This window comes from Chelonia mydas, chromosome 6 (genome assembly GCF_015237465.2).
Source record: "Chelonia mydas isolate rCheMyd1 chromosome 6, rCheMyd1.pri.v2, whole genome shotgun sequence".
Classification (NCBI taxonomy): Eukaryota; Metazoa; Chordata; order Testudines; family Cheloniidae; genus Chelonia; species Chelonia mydas.
The window spans coordinates 89,772,279-89,790,718 of record NC_051246.2 but is presented as its reverse complement, the minus strand read 5'-3'; the positions used below and the strand labels follow the sequence as shown (position 1 = coordinate 89,790,718).

The 18,440-nt window shown below is 36.5% G+C and overlaps 1 protein-coding gene across 2 annotated transcripts in view; it reads left to right on the top strand.

The window, feature by feature from the left end:
- Positions 1-17,912, top strand: part of SEC23A (SEC23 homolog A, COPII coat complex component) — a 51,141-nt gene extending 33,229 nt beyond the window's left edge. For both annotated transcript variants that reach the window (XM_007065241.3, XM_043548810.1), the window contains 8 exons: positions 3,364-3,470; positions 4,750-4,903; positions 6,041-6,118; positions 7,179-7,340; positions 10,420-10,506; positions 11,373-11,528; positions 12,100-12,165; positions 16,420-17,912. In XM_007065241.3, the coding sequence (XP_007065303.1) occupies positions 3,364-3,470; positions 4,750-4,903; positions 6,041-6,118; positions 7,179-7,340; positions 10,420-10,506; positions 11,373-11,528; positions 12,100-12,165; positions 16,420-16,509 (900 nt within the window). In that variant the 3' untranslated portion in view covers positions 16,510-17,912. The remainder of the gene's footprint in view (positions 1-3,363; positions 3,471-4,749; positions 4,904-6,040; positions 6,119-7,178; positions 7,341-10,419; positions 10,507-11,372; positions 11,529-12,099; positions 12,166-16,419) is intronic.
- The last annotated feature ends 528 nt before the right edge of the window (positions 17,913-18,440 follow it).

Here is an 18,440-nt window from a genome sequence, read left to right as displayed (position 1 = left end):
AATAGCTCTGCGTTACCAAATAGATGTTGAGAGTTTGGAAAATAATGTAGTACTTTAGTAGTAACGGAATGTATTTTTCTGTACTGTATTTCTGTTTTGAAATATGGATTGTTTTGGTTGTCAAATTGAATGTTATAGATCAGACCTTAAATCTTAGGCACCTGCAATTGTGCACATCCATTTGTACGTGCCTAACATAAACAAATACTTGATGTATGCATATAAATCAGGGATTTATGAACATACTTGGCCAATTACTTGCTATCAGCATGAGCAAACATCTGATTTACATGTGTAAATTAGATGTACACAAATGGCTGCCCCCATGTAACTTTGAAAATGTGGTCCTTTGTATGAAATTCTAGTCTACTATCAAACTGTTGGTTATTCTTTGTCTAGATATGGGTTTTGAAAATCTACATTTGTTATTCCTGAAGCATATTTAAATTGCTAATTATTGGAAGTGTTATGGATTAATTAGAAATGCTTGAAACTTGAAGAAAACATAAGTTTTATTCTGTTCACCTCCAAAGAGGGGGAGGAGGTTGTTTCCTCAAGCCATTGTGGCAAAGATTTCAAACATGACAATCTGTATCTTGCACCCAGATATAGTGGGAGAGAACAGAGATGCAAAATAAGTTCTGAGCAAGACTTGTAGAATCCTTGTTTTTAAAACTACGATTAATTCAAGTGAGAAGGTATGAAAATCTTTTAGATTCAGTAAATGGTTATAAGCATGGGAAAAATAGATATGACAGTCAGCTTCTGTAAAATAAAAATTGAAGAGAGACCTGGTCAGTGATTGATGATTTACATTTACTTTAGATTTACTTATTAAAATTCCTGTAGAGCTAAATTTTTTTTACACTCTTGCAAAAAGTGCCAATGTCCTACATAATTATTAGAATAACTACATTCTACCCACTTATTCTCCCTGCATTTGCAATTGGATACATTATTTTTCACTTCTTGTCTGAAACTGTTGTGTAATACTGCTTTTCCTATTGAACAGCTTCATCATTACACCTCATTTTTTGCTGCATTTCAGTAGTAGGTGAAATGATTCATGTATAGTTGGTAAAGCACTCCGGGGATCCTTCAACATGAAAGGTGTCACGTAAATATAATGTTAAGCCTCTGTTTTTAAAATTAGGATGATATCTGCCTTCATTAAGATGAATTAGATATAATTTGCCTTCCTCTTTGTGAATTTTCACTAGACAGCCACCCCCAAGAAATTTATAGTATGTTAGAGGTGTATCGTAGCTCAAAAATTTCCAGATAAGATTGCATTAATTATGCTTCACTTAAATTTAACAAGGTAGTCTTCTATTTATGGTTACTTCTATTTCTGTTAGGTTTGTACTGCAGTATATTTGAGAAATCCTAGTTTGTAGAAAAAGGCAAAATGTTTGCTATTTTTTCCCCTTCAGTTGCAGAATATGATGTTTTCAGTGTATTTCCCCCATTTCAGCCACAACTGAATTTAATTTTAATGTTCTGTTGTTTAATCTGTATAATTAATATCTGATATGCTATGTTCTTTTGTACAGTTGAGTTGAAACATAGATTTAACCCAGATGTTTGCAGCACCGGTCATATTGCATTCCTTTTCTACTGAAATATGATTGTCACAAAAATCAGAAAAGTCAGAAACAACCCTGAACAATGGTTCAGGATACCAGAAGATACTGTGAAATGGGGAAAAGTGAACATAAAATCAGCATTAGCCAGTAATCATTATGTATGTGTGTGTATATAATTTTTTGTAAATCGTATCTATTGTTTTGCGATTTAACAATCGCTAACATAGTTTTAAAAGTCAGCCTTACACAGAAAAGTGGGTAAAATGGCGATTTAATAAACTAACACTTCTCAGCATCCACTTATTGTCAGGCATATTTTGAAAACTAAAGTGATGGATACTTGTTTCAAAAGTATAAGAGTCACACTTAACCAGTTATATGCAGTGTTGTTGTTGCTGTGCTGGTCCCAGGATATTAGAGAGACAAAGTGGGAGAGGTAATATCTTTTATTGGATCAACTTCTGTTGGTGAGAGAGACAAGCTTTCGAGCTTACAGAAATCTGTATATCACTCAGTTATATACCGTACGTGACGACTGACCTGGGCTTTGAAATTTCAGTTTGCATCAGTATTTCAGTTCCTATGACACTGTGCTGTGAATTACTGTTCAGCATTTTCACTACTTCTGGTTTAAGGGACAATGACAGATATTTGTACGTTGTTTGTTATTTTATTATCAGTTGTTTTTAATCCTTAAAAATAGAATTGCTTTAACTCTTTTAAAGCATTAAACCCTTAGCATAGAGAATACAGTACCATTAAGAAATTACTCATATCAGACATTGATTCACCATATTGTCCTTTACAATGGTAACATTTACAAGCAACACTAAAGATACTTCCTTATATCTTTCAGGAATGCAAATGTTTGGGTAGTTCAACTAGTTTCAAAATAATACTGAATTTATATATTTTACAATAGTTTCCTCTCAGGAAACTTTGGAGGAAGTCTTCAGTATTGCCAACTCCAAATGTTAAAAAACAAAATTATGAGCCATATCCCCCAAAATCATAAGATTAGCTAAAAATCATGAATTAAAAAGTGTTTTGGGTTCTTTGAGTTTGGTTTTTGAGCTTTTATGGAGCAATTGGGTCACACTTTTTAAGCATTTCACAGTACACATGAGGTTTAGAAACTTTTTTTTTTTTAATGATAGCTGAGATTTTCGTGTAATCACACAGACCTGGAACCTGTGACTTTAAGTAAAACCACCCAATACTGTGACACTTGCAATAAAATCATGAGTTGACAATACATCCTCTTTCCAGATCTTCCCCCCACTCCCACCTAACTTATGTGAAGTGAACTAATCATATCACTATACACCAAAAGCTATCAAGTATACAAAATGAACAAAAAGGAAAAAAAGCCTATTGCTTTTTCTCTAACGTCTTTCCATTGTAGTAATCTTGGGTGTTATTGGTAGGTTAAAAAACAATTATACAGAAATTAGATTTTTCAAATCAACAGTCTCTCTTTAAAACCTTGCTGCTGGCATGATGATTTTTTGTAATGTAGGACTTTCTCCATTAGATTACTGTAATTTTAAAGTTAGACAAATTTAGGACTTAAATCTATAGCTCAAGATTGACAGTGAGTTTACTGGCTTATATTTTTTATCCACTAGACATTTGCTGAGCATATTAGATTTATTAAAGTAGCTTCTTTCGTATAATTTCTAATTTCAGAATGGATTTTGGCAGTGATAAGAATCCTAATATGATGATTATACTACTGAATCTTAGTGAGATTTTGTTAATTTTTTTTTTAACACAGCACAATGCTCCAATTCCTCAAGGTGGACGTGGTGCAATCCAGTTTGTGACTCAGTACCAGCATTCAAGTGGACAGAGACGTATCAAAGTAACCACAGTTGCCAGAAAGTAAGCTTTAATTGTGATGAATTAATTTAGCAATAGTGTGATACACATCTGTTGCATTTCAAAGAGAATTATTCAGTTATTTAACCTATTGAGTGCTTTTGGATGTACAGTGCACGTGGCAAGGATGGGATTGTGCCTCATACACTATGTATGTCTTCTGGATGAAGAGCTATAAGGCATCCGATTTCTAAGAAGCTGCAGGGCTGAATGGAAATGACCCAAATCCTTGTAGATAAAACAAGAATCTCTGGGTGAAATTCTATGGCTTATGTTTTGCAGGTGGTCAGACTAGATGATCATAATGGTCCCTTCTGATCTAAAAATCTATGAATATTAGGTCTATCCAGAAGGTCATTTTATACAATTGCTCCTCCACCACCAAAACCCTCACCTGCAGCTTCATGGGTTCAATTAGCATTGCAATTAGCTTGCTTAGAAAACGGAGGTTAGACATTAAGAAGGCAGTTTGCAACACTGAGTGATGTTTTCTTTAGTACTGGGCAGACTATTGCATGCTTAATTTGGTGGTAGATTTCCCCTTATTAAAAGAGGTGTGGGCAATCACTGTTAGCATGAATCCCAGGTTGACTTACACTTATTACATTAAAAGAAAAGGAGTACTTGTGGCACCTTAGAGACTAACCAATTTATTTGAGCATAAGCTTTCGTGAGCTGTAGCTTACGAAAGCTTATGCCCAAATAAATTGGTTAGTCTCTAAGGTGCCACAAGTACTCCTTTTCTTTTTGTGAATACAGACTAACACGGCTGTTACTCTGAAACTTATTACATTATATTTAATTAAAATCTTCTCAGTACTCAACGGAACTGACATTGTATGCATACAGTACACTCATTCCTCACAATCTGCAAGGGCCCAAAATTAGGGCACAGAATGACACAGAGACCTAGAATGAGGGGCTGAGGGAAATTATTATTGCAGGAATCAGAATGTGTGATTAATTTTCAGTTTAACATTTTTCTATATCCTTCCTTTCATAATTCAGCATTTTTTATATAAATGACTTGTAATAATAGTGACATTACATTATGTTTTTGTGGGTGGGGCTGCATTTTGATTCAAAATTAGGAGATTTCTGAAAAGAGAAGGGGCAATTGGGAAGTAAAGAGTCCACCCTAACTAAGATCTTGGAATTCCAACATGGGCTTGTCTGTTATGAAATTGCTACAGCTATGCTATCTGCTGTAATTTTAATAGAATATCCTGAGTCTGGATGTTTTTCCTTTAGATGTGGTAAAAATTATTGCTTTATTTTACAGCTGGGCAGATGCTCAGACACAGATCCAAAACATTGCTGCTTCTTTTGACCAAGAGGCAGCTGCCATTCTTATGGCCAGATTGGCAGTTTATAGGGCAGAGACAGAAGAAGGACCTGATGTACTTAGGTGGCTGGACAGACAGCTGATACGACTGGTAAGAAGACCATACTTTTTCTCTCCAAGTTTACATTGTTAAATAATTCAGGTGTCCAGTGGTAATCTGTAAATACTATATACAGAGAGACTGAATACTTCACCACCACCACCACCATGAATGCATCGCTAACCAAGATTTCCTATTTTACTAACTAAAATCATAACTACTTTAATTATTTTAGTATAGTTAGATTTTAGATAGTATGTGTTCAACTCTCAGCACAGAGTCACTGCTCTGAAGCAGCCAAGTATCAAGAAGTTTAAAATAAGATTAAAGATCTGGCTCTGGGGAGTAGAAATTTAAAGTTGGGGGGAGGGGGGGTGGAGAGAGAGAAGAAAAGTATGCATTTCAACCTAATTTTGCAACCGAGAAAGTTGAAGTGTAGCTTACCACAGTTAAGATGGACACATAAGACATGAAAAGAAATGTATTACACTTGGGGAAGGACAGACCCATATATTAAGAAGTGTATATGGTTAAATACATTCTGTATCGTCAGTGGTTAAGATGGCTGTAGATACAGCCATCTGAAATTCCCCCTTTTTTGCCCTCCCAATTGGTTTCTTATGGATTGTCTAAATGCCTGTATACTAGTTAAACTACATCTAGATAGTTGCAACAAGCTATTTCTAGCTTCACTAACTCCTTATGCAAGCACCAAATAAATGCATCCTTAGAGAAGTCCTTTGCCAAAGTTAAAATTTGTGATCGTTTTCTAAGCTGTCTCTGTTAATGATGTCAGTCTTACTGTACTGTGACTGGAGGTGGGTGAAATTTTTTCAGCTAGTACTTTATTCAGTGTAGTGTTAAATTTGCCTCCCACATGTAAGTGATATTTATTTACAACTTTAACTGTCATAATGATTTTTGTCTGGGAACATTTAATTTTGTAATTCCTCTTTGGGGATTTAAAAAACCAATTCCACAACCCGATATGGAAGGAAATTATTACTTGCCAAGAAGAGCATTTGTATCAAGTTTCATCCTGGACTACATTTGTACAGTAAAGGAAACTTGGGGAAGGAAAAAAAATTGATTATAAAATAGATAAAATGAAATTAAATATTTGAAAATACAATAGTGGCATAAACAAAGCTGCCATACGAATTTAGATTCATTTTTCTTTTCCTTCAGTGTCAGAAATTTGGAGAATATCACAAAGATGATCCAAGCTCCTTCAGATTTTCAGAAACCTTCTCACTTTATCCACAGGTGAGTAGAAAGAAGGTGTTAAAAGTAAAGAGTAAATGATTAGGGGAAAAGCATGGATTCAGGAGGCGGTGGAGGGGATAGGACATTGGATTGGGACTCAGAATCAGAAGACCTGGGTTCTCTTCCCAGCTCAGCCACTAACCTGCTGTGTGACCTTGGGCAAGTCACTTTACCTTTCTATGCCTCTCTTTCCCCTTCCACCCTCTTTCTTCTTGTCAGTTTAGGGCTCTTCAGGGCAGGGACTGTTTCTTACAATGTGTTTATACAGTGCCTAGCATAATGGAGGACTGTTCTTAGCTGAGGCCTCTATGTACTATCGTAATACAAATAATATTAAATAGATGTTGGGGACAGCTATTAAAAAAAGAAATTCACAAATATTTTAAATTTCATGCTATACAGGATTGCTCTGGTGATGTCTTTCATGTACTACTTAAAAATGTTAAATTGATGAGGAAACACTTCACTGATGTTTTGTTAGTTTAATGCAGCTGAGCTTAAAAGGAATTGTGCATTTAATAAATAACCATTTCCAGAGCTCTATTAAACCCTGTTGCATCTGGACTTTCCATTGAACTCAAAGCACCTCCAGCGTAAACTGGCTGCACTGTAGAAACATTGGTCCAGCAATAAAGGGTTTGGGCTTTCCATTTTGAACTAAAAGGTCCAAATTTGCAGTTGATAATAATTGTATTGCTTCTCATAGTAAAACTGCTCTTTGCTCAGTTTCTGTGTTTAAAACACAGTACACTAACTCCTAAAAACTGTACAGTTAACTTACACATGCTATTTTAGTAAAGATTATAACAGATTAGAATATTCTGTTTTAGGTATAAATATAGGGGAGAGAAGAGATGTTAAACTGTCCTTTTTGTGCCTACCCATTTTGAGAATAACCTTACTTTATTTTCATAGAGAAGTGCAATGTTAAATTATTTGAGATGCAGTTTTGTGGGTGGTAGATTTCTAATGTTGCACTACCTAGTAGTTTGTTAATTTTATTGGAAACATATTTTTTCCACTTTATTTGTCCAACCCTGTAGGACTTTTTGTTTTGCAGTTTATGTTTCACTTAAGGAGGTCCCCTTTCTTGCAAGTCTTTAACAACAGCCCTGATGAGAGTTCATACTATCGTCATCATTTCATGCGTCAAGATCTAACCCAGTCACTTATCATGATTCAACCAATCCTCTATGCCTACTCTTTCAGTGGACCTCCAGAGGTATGACAATGTTTAATTCAACTATAAGGCAAAAGTGCACTAGATGTGGGATTTTGTATTCATGGCTGTGTTGCAGATATTTATGTAAGTATTAAAACAACCTTATGCATCATCGCCTGTGAAAGTGTGTGTGTGTAATGTATTTTATATAAAACAGAAAATTGTGAACAAGGCAGCTATGTGAACAATGAAATCTGATTATTGCACAATAGCCTCGAGAGCATAACTCGCTTTTTTGTATGATGACATTCCAAACCAAGACATGTGGGATGAAATTCTGGACCCTTTCAAGTCAAATGGGAGTTTTGCCTTTGATTTCAATGACATTAGGATTTTCCCCGTGGTATAAACCTATTTTTAACCCTAGGTTTTACTTTTTAGTAGGTGTGAAGGATTTTACACAATTACTAGGAAAAACAAAGTTTCAGGGCTGTTTATGAAAGGTGATGTCATAGTCCCACCATATATCTCACCCAGAACTGACCCCCTCCATTCTCATACCGTTGACTATAGTTAATTAGCGTATTGCAGTCCTATTAGTTACACTGCAGCCAGTTTTGCAAACCCCAGAATTCTGGCTAGTTTAGATATAATGTAGGCGAGTTTCCAAAGCTTTAGTACTTATTAGTCCCAAACTATTAGATCCCATATCCTGAGTACCCTGCATTCCATTTTGAAATGGATTTACCAGAAGCTACAGTAATAGTCAAGTGAAACAAATACCTTTCCTGCAAACATTTTAAAACAACTTTTGTACATAGAGAATAATACTTGGATGATTTTAATAAATTATTTAGTGTGTGTGTGTATTTGGAACAGATAAGATACAAGACAGTCTCTGCTCGAGAAAGCTAGTAATATAGAAGAATTCTGAGTCAAATTCAATCTTAGTGTGTGAAGCAATTCCACTGAAGTCAATGAAGTTGCACCCAGGTATGCCTGTGAATTTGGCCCTGTCTTTTCATTGAAGTTATAATGGCTTCATGCTTTCTCATGTGGTTAGATCTCCACACTACAAAGTAAAAACAACGAGGAGTCTTTGTGGCACCTTAGAGACTAACAAATTTATTTGGGCATAAGCTTTCGTGGGCTAGAACCCACTTCATCAGATGCATGGAGTGGAAAATACAGGAGCAGGTATAAATAAATGAAAAGATGGTTGTTGCCTTACCAAGTGTGAGGTCAGTCTAATGAGATAAATCAATTAACAGCAGGATACCAAGGGAGGAAAAATAACTTTTGTAGTGTTAATGAGAGTGGCCCATTTCAGACAGTTGACAAGAAGGTGTGAGTAACAGTAGGGGGAAATTAGTATTGGGGAAATTAGGTTTGGGTTTCGTAATGACCCAACCACTTCCAGTCTTTATTCAGGCCTAATCTGATGGTGTCCAGTTTGCAAATTAATTTCAGTTCTGCAGTTTCACATTGGAGTCTGTTTTTGAAGTTTTTTTGTTGAAGAATTGCCATCCGATGAAGTGAGCTGTAGCTCACGAAAGCTTATGCTCAAATAAATTTGTTAGTCTCTAAGGTGCCACAAGTCCTCCTTTTCTTTTTGCAGATACAGACTAACACGGCTGCTACTCTGAAACTTTTAGGTCTGTTATTGAGAGACCAGAGAGCTTAAAGTGTTCTCGTACTGGTTTTTGAATGTTATGATTCCTGATGTCAGATTTGTGTCCATTTATTCTTTTGCATAGAGACTGTCTGGTTTGGCCAATGTCAATGGCAGAGGGGCATTGCTGGCACATGATGGCATATATCACATGGGTAGATGTGCAGGTGAATGAGCCTCTGATAGTGTGGCTGATGTGATTAGGCCCTATGATGGTGTCCCCTGAATAGATATGTGGACACAGTTGGCAACGGGCTTTGTTGCAAGGATAGGTTCCTAGGTTAGTGGTTCTGTTGTGTGGTGTGTGGTTGCTGGTGAGTATTTGCTTCAGGTTTGGGGGGCTGTCTGTCAGCAAGGACTGGCCTGTCTCCCAAGATCTGTGAGAGTGAGGGATCGTCCTTCAGGATAGGTTGTAGATCCTTGATGATGCGCTGGAAGCTGTAGGTGAAGTAACATCAGTCTAGTCACAATTTTCTTTGACATTTTTTTGTACAATCAATACTTTGAGGTCTCTCTATCATGATATATCCTGTTGCCTCACATGACATCAACACATAGTGGCCACATTAAAAGCCTTCCAGTTGCCTTTTTAAGTAGTAATACCTCAGAATTCATATATGCCTAGGTATTCAATATACAGAATATAGGGCAGCATAGATAATACTATAGTACTATTATCTAATTGCAAAAGTAAGGCTGTAAGGAAAATATGTTCCAGGATGACAACTGTTTCTTTACACACTGAAGTATCTTTAAAGTAGTGACCTGCGGGCCCGCTTGCGGGGGGCAGTTGCCCAGGAGCATAGGCAATTTAAAAGGGCTTGGGATCCCTGGTCTCTTTTAAATCACCTGTGCAGGACACAGGGCTCCTAGGCGCGCACGGGGTAGTACCGGCAGTGGCGAAAAGTGCAGGCGCAGCACCGCCTAAATGTCAGGCAGACTGCGTCCGCGGCTGATACCTGTGTGTACCAGTCGCCGCATATGGTAGCTCCGTGCCCATGCGGCGGCACCACGCCTGGCCAGGAGCAACGTGGGGCCCGGCTCCAACGTACCCTGCACGAATCAAACCTCAGCCATCCCTTTCTAGGGGGCTCATTGACTGTCCTGCTCTGAGGCCCGGAATTGCTGTGGGTGGGCCTGGTGACATGGTATTGATAAAATGGAGGTGTTTGAAAGACAAGGCAAAGGCACAGTGATGAAATAATTCTCCCAACTCTCGACTTCCATATTTACTTTTTTATATTACATGTTCATGAAATATTGTGTATTTGGAATCAAGCAGTCTAATTTTAAAATGAAATTATGAGGGTTGTAGATATGTAATTTTGAGAAGTAACGATGCAGAACTAGTAGTAATTTTAAAGAAAAGCATTTCCTAAAATTTGGTGATCTGTTCAAAGAGGCTTGTAAAATACTTAGTTTACTCTGTTCTGCATATTCAACTGAATTTTTTCCCCTTTATCTTAGCCTGTTCTTCTCGATAGCAGCAGCATTTTGCCAGATCGCATTCTTCTTATGGACACCTTTTTCCAGATCCTTATTTATCATGGAGAGGTAAGATCCAGTCATTCTTATGTATACATCCTGCTCATCGTAGAAATATTCTGTTACCAAACTAAGGCCCTAATTTTGCAAGCATTTACTACAGTACTTGACTGTGTGTACCTGAGTAGAACCCGATAGAGCTACTTGCATGCATAAAATTAAACATGTATATAAATGTTTGGAGGATTATGGCCTAATGTGGTTTAATATAGTGGCACCTGGTATTACTTGCTATTTCCGTTATAAATCCTGTTTTTCAAGGGGGTTAAGGTTCATTTTCTTCCGCACACCTCAAGCTAAAACTTGTCCTACATGGTATCAGCATGCTAAATTTTTATGTAGAACAGCAAAAGGTTTTTTTTTTTGTACTTTTGGACACATTATTCCTATTAATATTTGTTTATTCTGTGCCTTAGGTGTGCATGACATTTTACAGGAAATAAGGTTGGTCCCTGACCTGACAAGTTTACAGTTTAGCACAGCTAAGCCTGACAGACAAAGGTGGGGAAAAGTATGGGCAAGGACAATGGCTACAAAAGTAAAAGTTTATATTACCTGCTTTTGTTACATACACGTTTTTGTTAGATTTTGTGTTTAGAGAGTCAGTTTTATAAGTTAATAGGTATTAATAGTTGGAGGGAGCAAAGTCTAGCAAGAGGACAGGAATGGTAGAGTAGAGGTGAGCATTGGAACATTCCCCTCTGAAAGTCCTATTTATATCAACTGTATTGTGAAAATGGATGACTTTTTGTTCTGTGTTTTTTTACAGCACCTTGCACAATAGTGTCCTGGTCCATGATTGGGGATCCCAGGTACTATGATAGTAATACAAATGATAATAACAATGAGTGCTTTTTAAATTTTTTATTCTCTAGACCATAGCTCAGTGGCGCAAGTCAGGCTACCAAGACATGCCAGAATATGAAAATTTTCGCCATCTGTTACAAGCTCCAATAGATGATGCCCAGGAAATTCTCCATTCCAGATTCCCAATGCCCCGGTACATTGATACAGAGCATGGAGGAAGCCAGGTACAGTGAATTGTGTACATTTAAGAAATGAGGTGTCATTAGTGTCTAAATTAAAGATACTATAAATGTTCATTTAATTATTAAAATAAATTTAGTGGATAGATATATAAATGGTGACTTAGCAATTAGGAGGTTGAAATTCTGACAGAAATAAGTATGTAGAAGTAACTTATTTAATGCTTGATTCCCTTTTTTAGACACTATTATTCTTCCATTCGTTTTTGGATTTTGAAACATTTCTTAGTATTCTATTATTTACATTTATTTTACTAGGTTTTTCTTTAAAAAAAATTAAATTTTTCACAACTTTGAAAAGTTGTCAACATCTCAAATTATTTGTGTGATGTAGCTATGGAATCCAGGGATCTTTACGTTTTGGTTCACATTTACTGTCACTTAGAACGTACTCACTTTTCTCTACAAAAACTTAACTTTACCAAAAAGAAAATACTAAGAAAATGACAACCCTGCATGCTTTGCTTCAGATAATCAAGGTAAAATTCTGTGGCTACAAGATTTATTTTATTTTAAATTTAGTGATTTATTTCCTCTTTGGTTTATGTTTTCAAAGGCCCGCTTCCTGCTTTCTAAAGTCAATCCCTCTCAGACTCACAACAACATGTATGCCTGGGGACAGGTAAGCATACAAAACATTGTGCTAAGCTTATCTCAGTGGTGAATATGCTTGAAGGAATTTTTTTTTCTGTGTTCAGAGTTTCCCAGCTTTAGACACAGTGAAATATTAGTTGCATACAGGCAGTAATGTCCACAGTTAAAACGAAATGAGAAAAAAATACAATATTCCTGGCCGCCACTGAGAACTACCAAGATTAAAGAGAAGATGCATCATTGCTACTTTATTCCCCTGAAAAAATTGGTCCAATTTACTGCTTGGAAACTTCTCTTAGGCTTGAGTTGAGATGTTTTCCCAAATCAGACACTATCTTCAAATTCTTTACAGTGAAAAGAATGCTGATGAGAGGGCACTAATCCTTGGGCAAAGAATTTTTTGCATCCAGAAAAATCTGTTATTCATCTCAGCAATATAGTTCAGGAATTGATCACCAAAAAGTGCTAGAAAACTGTCCTACAAACTGATAGACTCTGAGATTAAGGTTTAACAAGGGTGGGGCAGTGCACCAGTATTTTATTGATACTTGATTTTATTGATAATTTGTTAGTCTCTAAGATGCCACAAGTACTCCTTATCTTTTTGTGAATACAGACTAACATGGCTGCTACTCTGAAACCTACCATTGATACTTGGGTTTCCCATGGTCCAGGCTGCCATTGAGTAATCAGGAAAATTAGCTTTTCACGTCCTATCTCCAGGAAGAAAGCTTATTAAATATACAGAAATTCAGGAAGTAGGGCTACCTACAAGCAATTCACTTTCCTGACTCTGTTGCAGCCATAACAGCTCTGCACCCCAATCCCCTACCCTCCCTTCCAGCTTTGAACTTTATAACAGGAAAAGAAATATAACTATGGGTAAATGCTAAGTTAGTGGCATTGTCAAACAAAAATGTACTGACATTAGGTATGTACACACTTCTTCTGTTGTTGACCAAAACAGCAGAAGCTCTTGCCAAGTAGTCTGATGAAGGGCATATTCAGTCCGAAACATTAACGAGATGTCAAAGTATTTCTCCAAATTTATAATGTAACCAAAACCAAACTTTGACCCAATTTGAAAACTAAGTAACTGTATTTGAGGCTGGACAAGTTAGACTCTTCTTTATTTAGAAAGGAAAAGGCAAGCTTCCCCTACCAACGTTATTGACATAGACTCAGCTGCAAAGTAAAAATAGAATTTTTCACATTTCCATTGACACTGTATTATATAATTTCTGCATGAACTCCTGCAAGGTTAGCTTTCAGTTACTTGTGCAAACAGACTTCAGCCGAATAAACTAGTCCGTTTATCACATGATACGTGCCATTTTTTTCAATTTTAAACTTAACTAATTTTGCTTTTAACCTTTCCCTGAGCTATGTGGGTTGTTTCTTGTAATTCTGGCTGATGTCTGAATTTGTGAAAATCACCAATAAAATTTGATACTCCACGTTGCCCTGAAGAGGGCACCTGCACACCATTGAAACCGTGTTTCAGGAGGCAATGAGTCATATAGTTTATGCTTTAATATCTAATTGTAAGTGAAGATTTTTCAGACTTTGGCCCTGTATGTGCATTTACTGTATTTAAAACATATTCAGTAAAAAATAACTTAAAATTTCAGTAGAGAGTTCCATTGTATTTACTTGAAAGTACATCTTCAAATTACTCTTTAAGCAATTGTAATAGTTTAATTTGAACTGGTACAAGATTATATCTAGCTGTGCTTGTCACTGCTTTCAGCTGTACTCTTTCTTTGGTGGTGACTGGGCATTTTACAGTTTTTAAGAGAAAAAGCTGCATAGAATTTCTTGAGTCTCTACTAATGCCAAACTTCTTGGCATCAATATATCTGCCTGTATTAAATTTAAATTTTGTATATATTTGCATGCCGCAGTGCTGGGTTTTTAAATGAATAGAAATTATATATTCGTTCAGTCTGTGCAAAAACAAAGCTAATTTTCATGTACTTCTCAGTTTCATACAATGAAACCTTGCTAGTTTTCTCACTGGTAAACTATAGAGCCCAGAATTCTCAGTAGACAAAGTGTTCGATTTGTTGTTTACTGAGCTACTCTCTAGATGGTCTTCAGCTACATTAGTGGTGGATTATTAGGTGATGTCGAGCTCTCTTCCAATTTAAAAATTGTGGAGTGGTTAGTCACACTCTCACTCCTTGATGACAGTCTATTTGTAATCCTGTTGCTGCTCCTTGCACAAGGAGAGGAGAATTCAGACTAAACTACTAAACCCGACTCTGCCACTGATCACTTTGTGGCTTCGGCCAGTTCTAAAAAATTGTCTACTACTTTTGAGTGCCCTAATTTAGACACCTGTTTCCTGATCATGAAAAGTGTCACAAACACCCATTCAGCTCACTGACTTTCGTTGGACTTATGAGTGTTCACTGTCTCTGAAATGAAATCTTAGTTGTGTCAAGGTGGGCATGCAAAGACAGATACCCCAAAATAGTGAGCATTTTTGAAAATGTGGCCTTAACCTCTGTGGTTTGTCTGTTTTCTTCATCTGTATTATTATTTGCATTTTTATAGTGCCTAGGGGCCACAGCCTCAGACTAGGACCCCACTGTGCTAGGCACTGTGCAAACACAGAACAAAAAGATGGTCTCTGCTTCAAAGAGCTTACAGTTTGTAAGAAAAAATATCATAGATGGACAAATAGACAGATAGATGGGGGAGTACACGAAGACAGTATAGGTCAGCATAAGAGGCAGTGGCCTCAGCACAACCACAGCCTAATTATTCTCAGGTTTTTTGTAGTAATCACAGCAAAGGAGGGTTTTAAGGAGGGATTTGAGGGAGGACAATGAGGCAGCTTTGCTGGTGTTTATGGGGTGCTCCTCCTGCTCCTCTGTAAAATGGGTATAATGAGACTGACCTTCTTAAAAGAGGTCTTGTGAGCTTTAATTACTTAATGTTTGCAGAGCTGCCAGGTCTGTTGTTTTTCTTTGTGTACTACAGGTTTTGGCCTTTTTACGTGGAAACTTGAGCGATTTGCCAATTTTTTTCTAATGCTCGGCTCATTGCTTAGTATAGGCAGATCTGATATGAAATCAGAGAACCACTTGTATGTGTTTTAAAAATAGTGCTCACACTAAAATGTTGAAAATTTACTGTCTGTTTCCTTGACTTCTTAGCTCTCTAAGGCTCTCTCCCAAGTGAGTCCAAGCAAATATGTCTCTTTAATATCCACACTCAGTTTTTTCATTTCATCCTCTGAAAGCTTGTATTTTGCCAGGAGCACTTCACAGGGAACTTCTTGGAATTCTTCAAGTCGTTCCCTGAGGTCAGAGAGCAAAGAAAAGAAAAATGGGGAGACTGCATCTTTTTGATCCCTGACTCTGCAGTGTGTATGACCTTTAGATATCATTACCAGTTTTAAGAATCGCAGAATGGAACAGCTGTTTAGCTCTGAGCCAGCATCCACTGAAGTCTATGGAAAGACTTCTCCATTTGGGTATGTCTATAGTGCAATCCTGGGGTGTAATTACAGCTTATGTTGACATTCCCGAGCTGGCTTGGGTACTGGAGCAATGGACTGTACTAGCCCGCCTGGAATGTATTACTCATTTGGAAGCTTGTGCTGCCCGGCTTCACTGCTTCTGTACTCAAGCTAGCTAGATCTATACATTGGAGTGACATGAACGTCAATGTGTAGACATACCCCTTGACTTTAGTGGGTATTGGATCAGGCCCTGGGCGGCTTGCTGTCTTGTTTCCCATTGATATTTTGGGTGTGTGTTTTAAATCATAGTTAATTTAGTGGTGGTAGTAACAGGCATTGCTCTGTCTTTCTGTTTTTTCTTGTTTGGTGCACTAAGATAGGAACAAGAAAAGGAGTACTTGTGGCACCTTAGAGACTAACCAATTTATAGGAACAGTGTAGGACATATGGCATGACTTTTTAATTTTCTCTATAAAATGTATATTCAATATTTGTCAGCTATCTAAAACCTTAGGCTTCCCACAAGTACATTTAATTATCTCCCCACATTATGTCTTGTTGCAGAATCTGTTTAAGATGGGAAGGAATATAGTTGTGATGGTTTATACTTGAATTTATGCAAATATATTAAATGTATGTAAACCTACAATCTAGTATTTTTGTCAAAATGATGTTTGTAAAGCCCTTTAAAAACATTAAATGATTATTTTACAGAACATACTGTGCATTAAAAATTGTTTTTTCCAACTACACTTGCTTCATAATTAATATAATCTAATGAATTCTCCTTGTTTTTACTTTCTCTTGGAGGAGTCTGGAGCACCCATTCTGACTGATGATGTCAGCTTGCAAGTCTTTATGGATCATCTGAAGAAACTTGCTGTCTCTAGTGCTGCCTAAAAATGATGCAACACATTACAGACACTGACAAGCTGAACTATATTTCGGCTTTTTTTCCTTTTCATTGTGTCTGCAAACAGAATGCTGTGATATGCACAAGCTGCCTAACTAGATTTCAAAGTGGTGTAGTTTTCAAGAAAGCATTTGTTAACAGCAAATGTCTTAATGGAATATAATTAGAGGAAAAAGAACAAAGTCTTTTTGGTTACCATGATGATTTATATATATATTATTTTTAGACCATTGAGGATAACTTTGAAATGTGATATTTTTTTAAATGGTTGAGAATGTGACTCTGCCTTGCACTACAAAGACATGTTAAACATTACAAAGGAAGTCTATAGTGGCACTGGGCTTTCTAGATTGCCTTGTGACTACTTCTCTTTACTAATTTTGAACAAAAAGCAAACAAAGATACAGAAAAAGCATATAAAATAAATAATATAAACTCACTCTTTCTGACTTAGTCTACAGAGTGTTTAGTTTCTTCAATAATCAGTTATGTTTGTGTGGTGATTATTTAGGAAAAAAAATTTCTTTCAAATATTGACTTTTTTTATGTTTGTTTTTTACCTTTGCTTTTTTGGTAACAGATTGTTTCCTTCCTTTCCATTTAAAGAATTTGAGTGCAATTTAAAAAAATCAGTTCTTGTCCAAAGCGTAAACCTGACAATCCACATTATATCTCTGCCAGTAATTCTACGCTATTACAGTTAGTACTATCAAACACTACCATACATGAATATACTCAAGGCAAAGGAGAATAATATCAATGCATTTTAGATTGTTCTAAGAAAAACCCTACACTACAGTTGTGAAGTGATTAGAAATGTAGTCTTGATTTGTTTTAGCCAGAAAATTTACTTTTTCCCTAGGATACATAGATTTTTTTTGTTATAGCCTTATAATAATATTTACTCTGGTGTGTGGCACTACACATATGCTTTTTTGTTTCTGCTTCCTTTTTGTTATAAATTCAGTAGGCTGCAAATTTTTGTCGAAACAGTATTATGCATTATATGCCATAATTGTAATAAATTTAGTGATACTCTGTTCTTGATTTTTTTTTTTTTTGTAAATTAATGTGTTCACATTTACTGTTTAAAGTTTACATATGGAACAGATGTTTACATTGCTGATGTTATTTTGACAAGCAAAAATGTAAAATTTGGTAGTGGATAATAAGAACATGTTATACAATGACTGAAGGAAGAGAGATAATTTTGACCTACAAATCCAGTTATATGCTCATGAGATAGGCATGAGTTCTCCTGTTTGTCTGTAAATTCTGTAAAACTTGATGAAATCAATAGCTCTTAGTTTTATTTCCTTAATTTTCTTTTATCTAAATGAGATTATATCCAGGCCAAAAGAAGCTCAAATAAAGCATACCTTTTCTCTCACTGTTTTGGTATTTACTTAACTGTTGGTAGAGTATATTTATATCTGATAAACTTTTGTCTAAAAGCAGATGTGGTACTAAAGTTGGAGATAATGAAAGTCATAATAATGTCACATATTTTGTATATTTACACAATTGTATAATTTTGCTGCTGTAGCCATCAAACTTTCAGCTTAGTTTCTAGAAATACAGAAAGGGCCCAAATCACTGACAATTTAGGTAGCATGAATTGTGACAGTTCTTGGGGTACCCAGGACTGAGTGAGTTTATTATTCCTGCCTCCAGTGAAAGGGTGTCTTCCTTGTGGTAGCTGGGTGTCAGCTTCCTGACACTGCCTGCTCTTCAGCCACTCAAGCACTCTCCCCTGGGCTATGCAAGCCCTTCCTTTGCCTTGGAGGTTAACAGTAGGTGCATCCCAATCCTCGAATCTCTTTGAATCATTCCCCTGTGATATCCAGCCCCTGACACTGGTTACTCACAGAATTTCTAGATCCTTTGCACCCAAACGTTCAGCTTGCCACAGTTTACC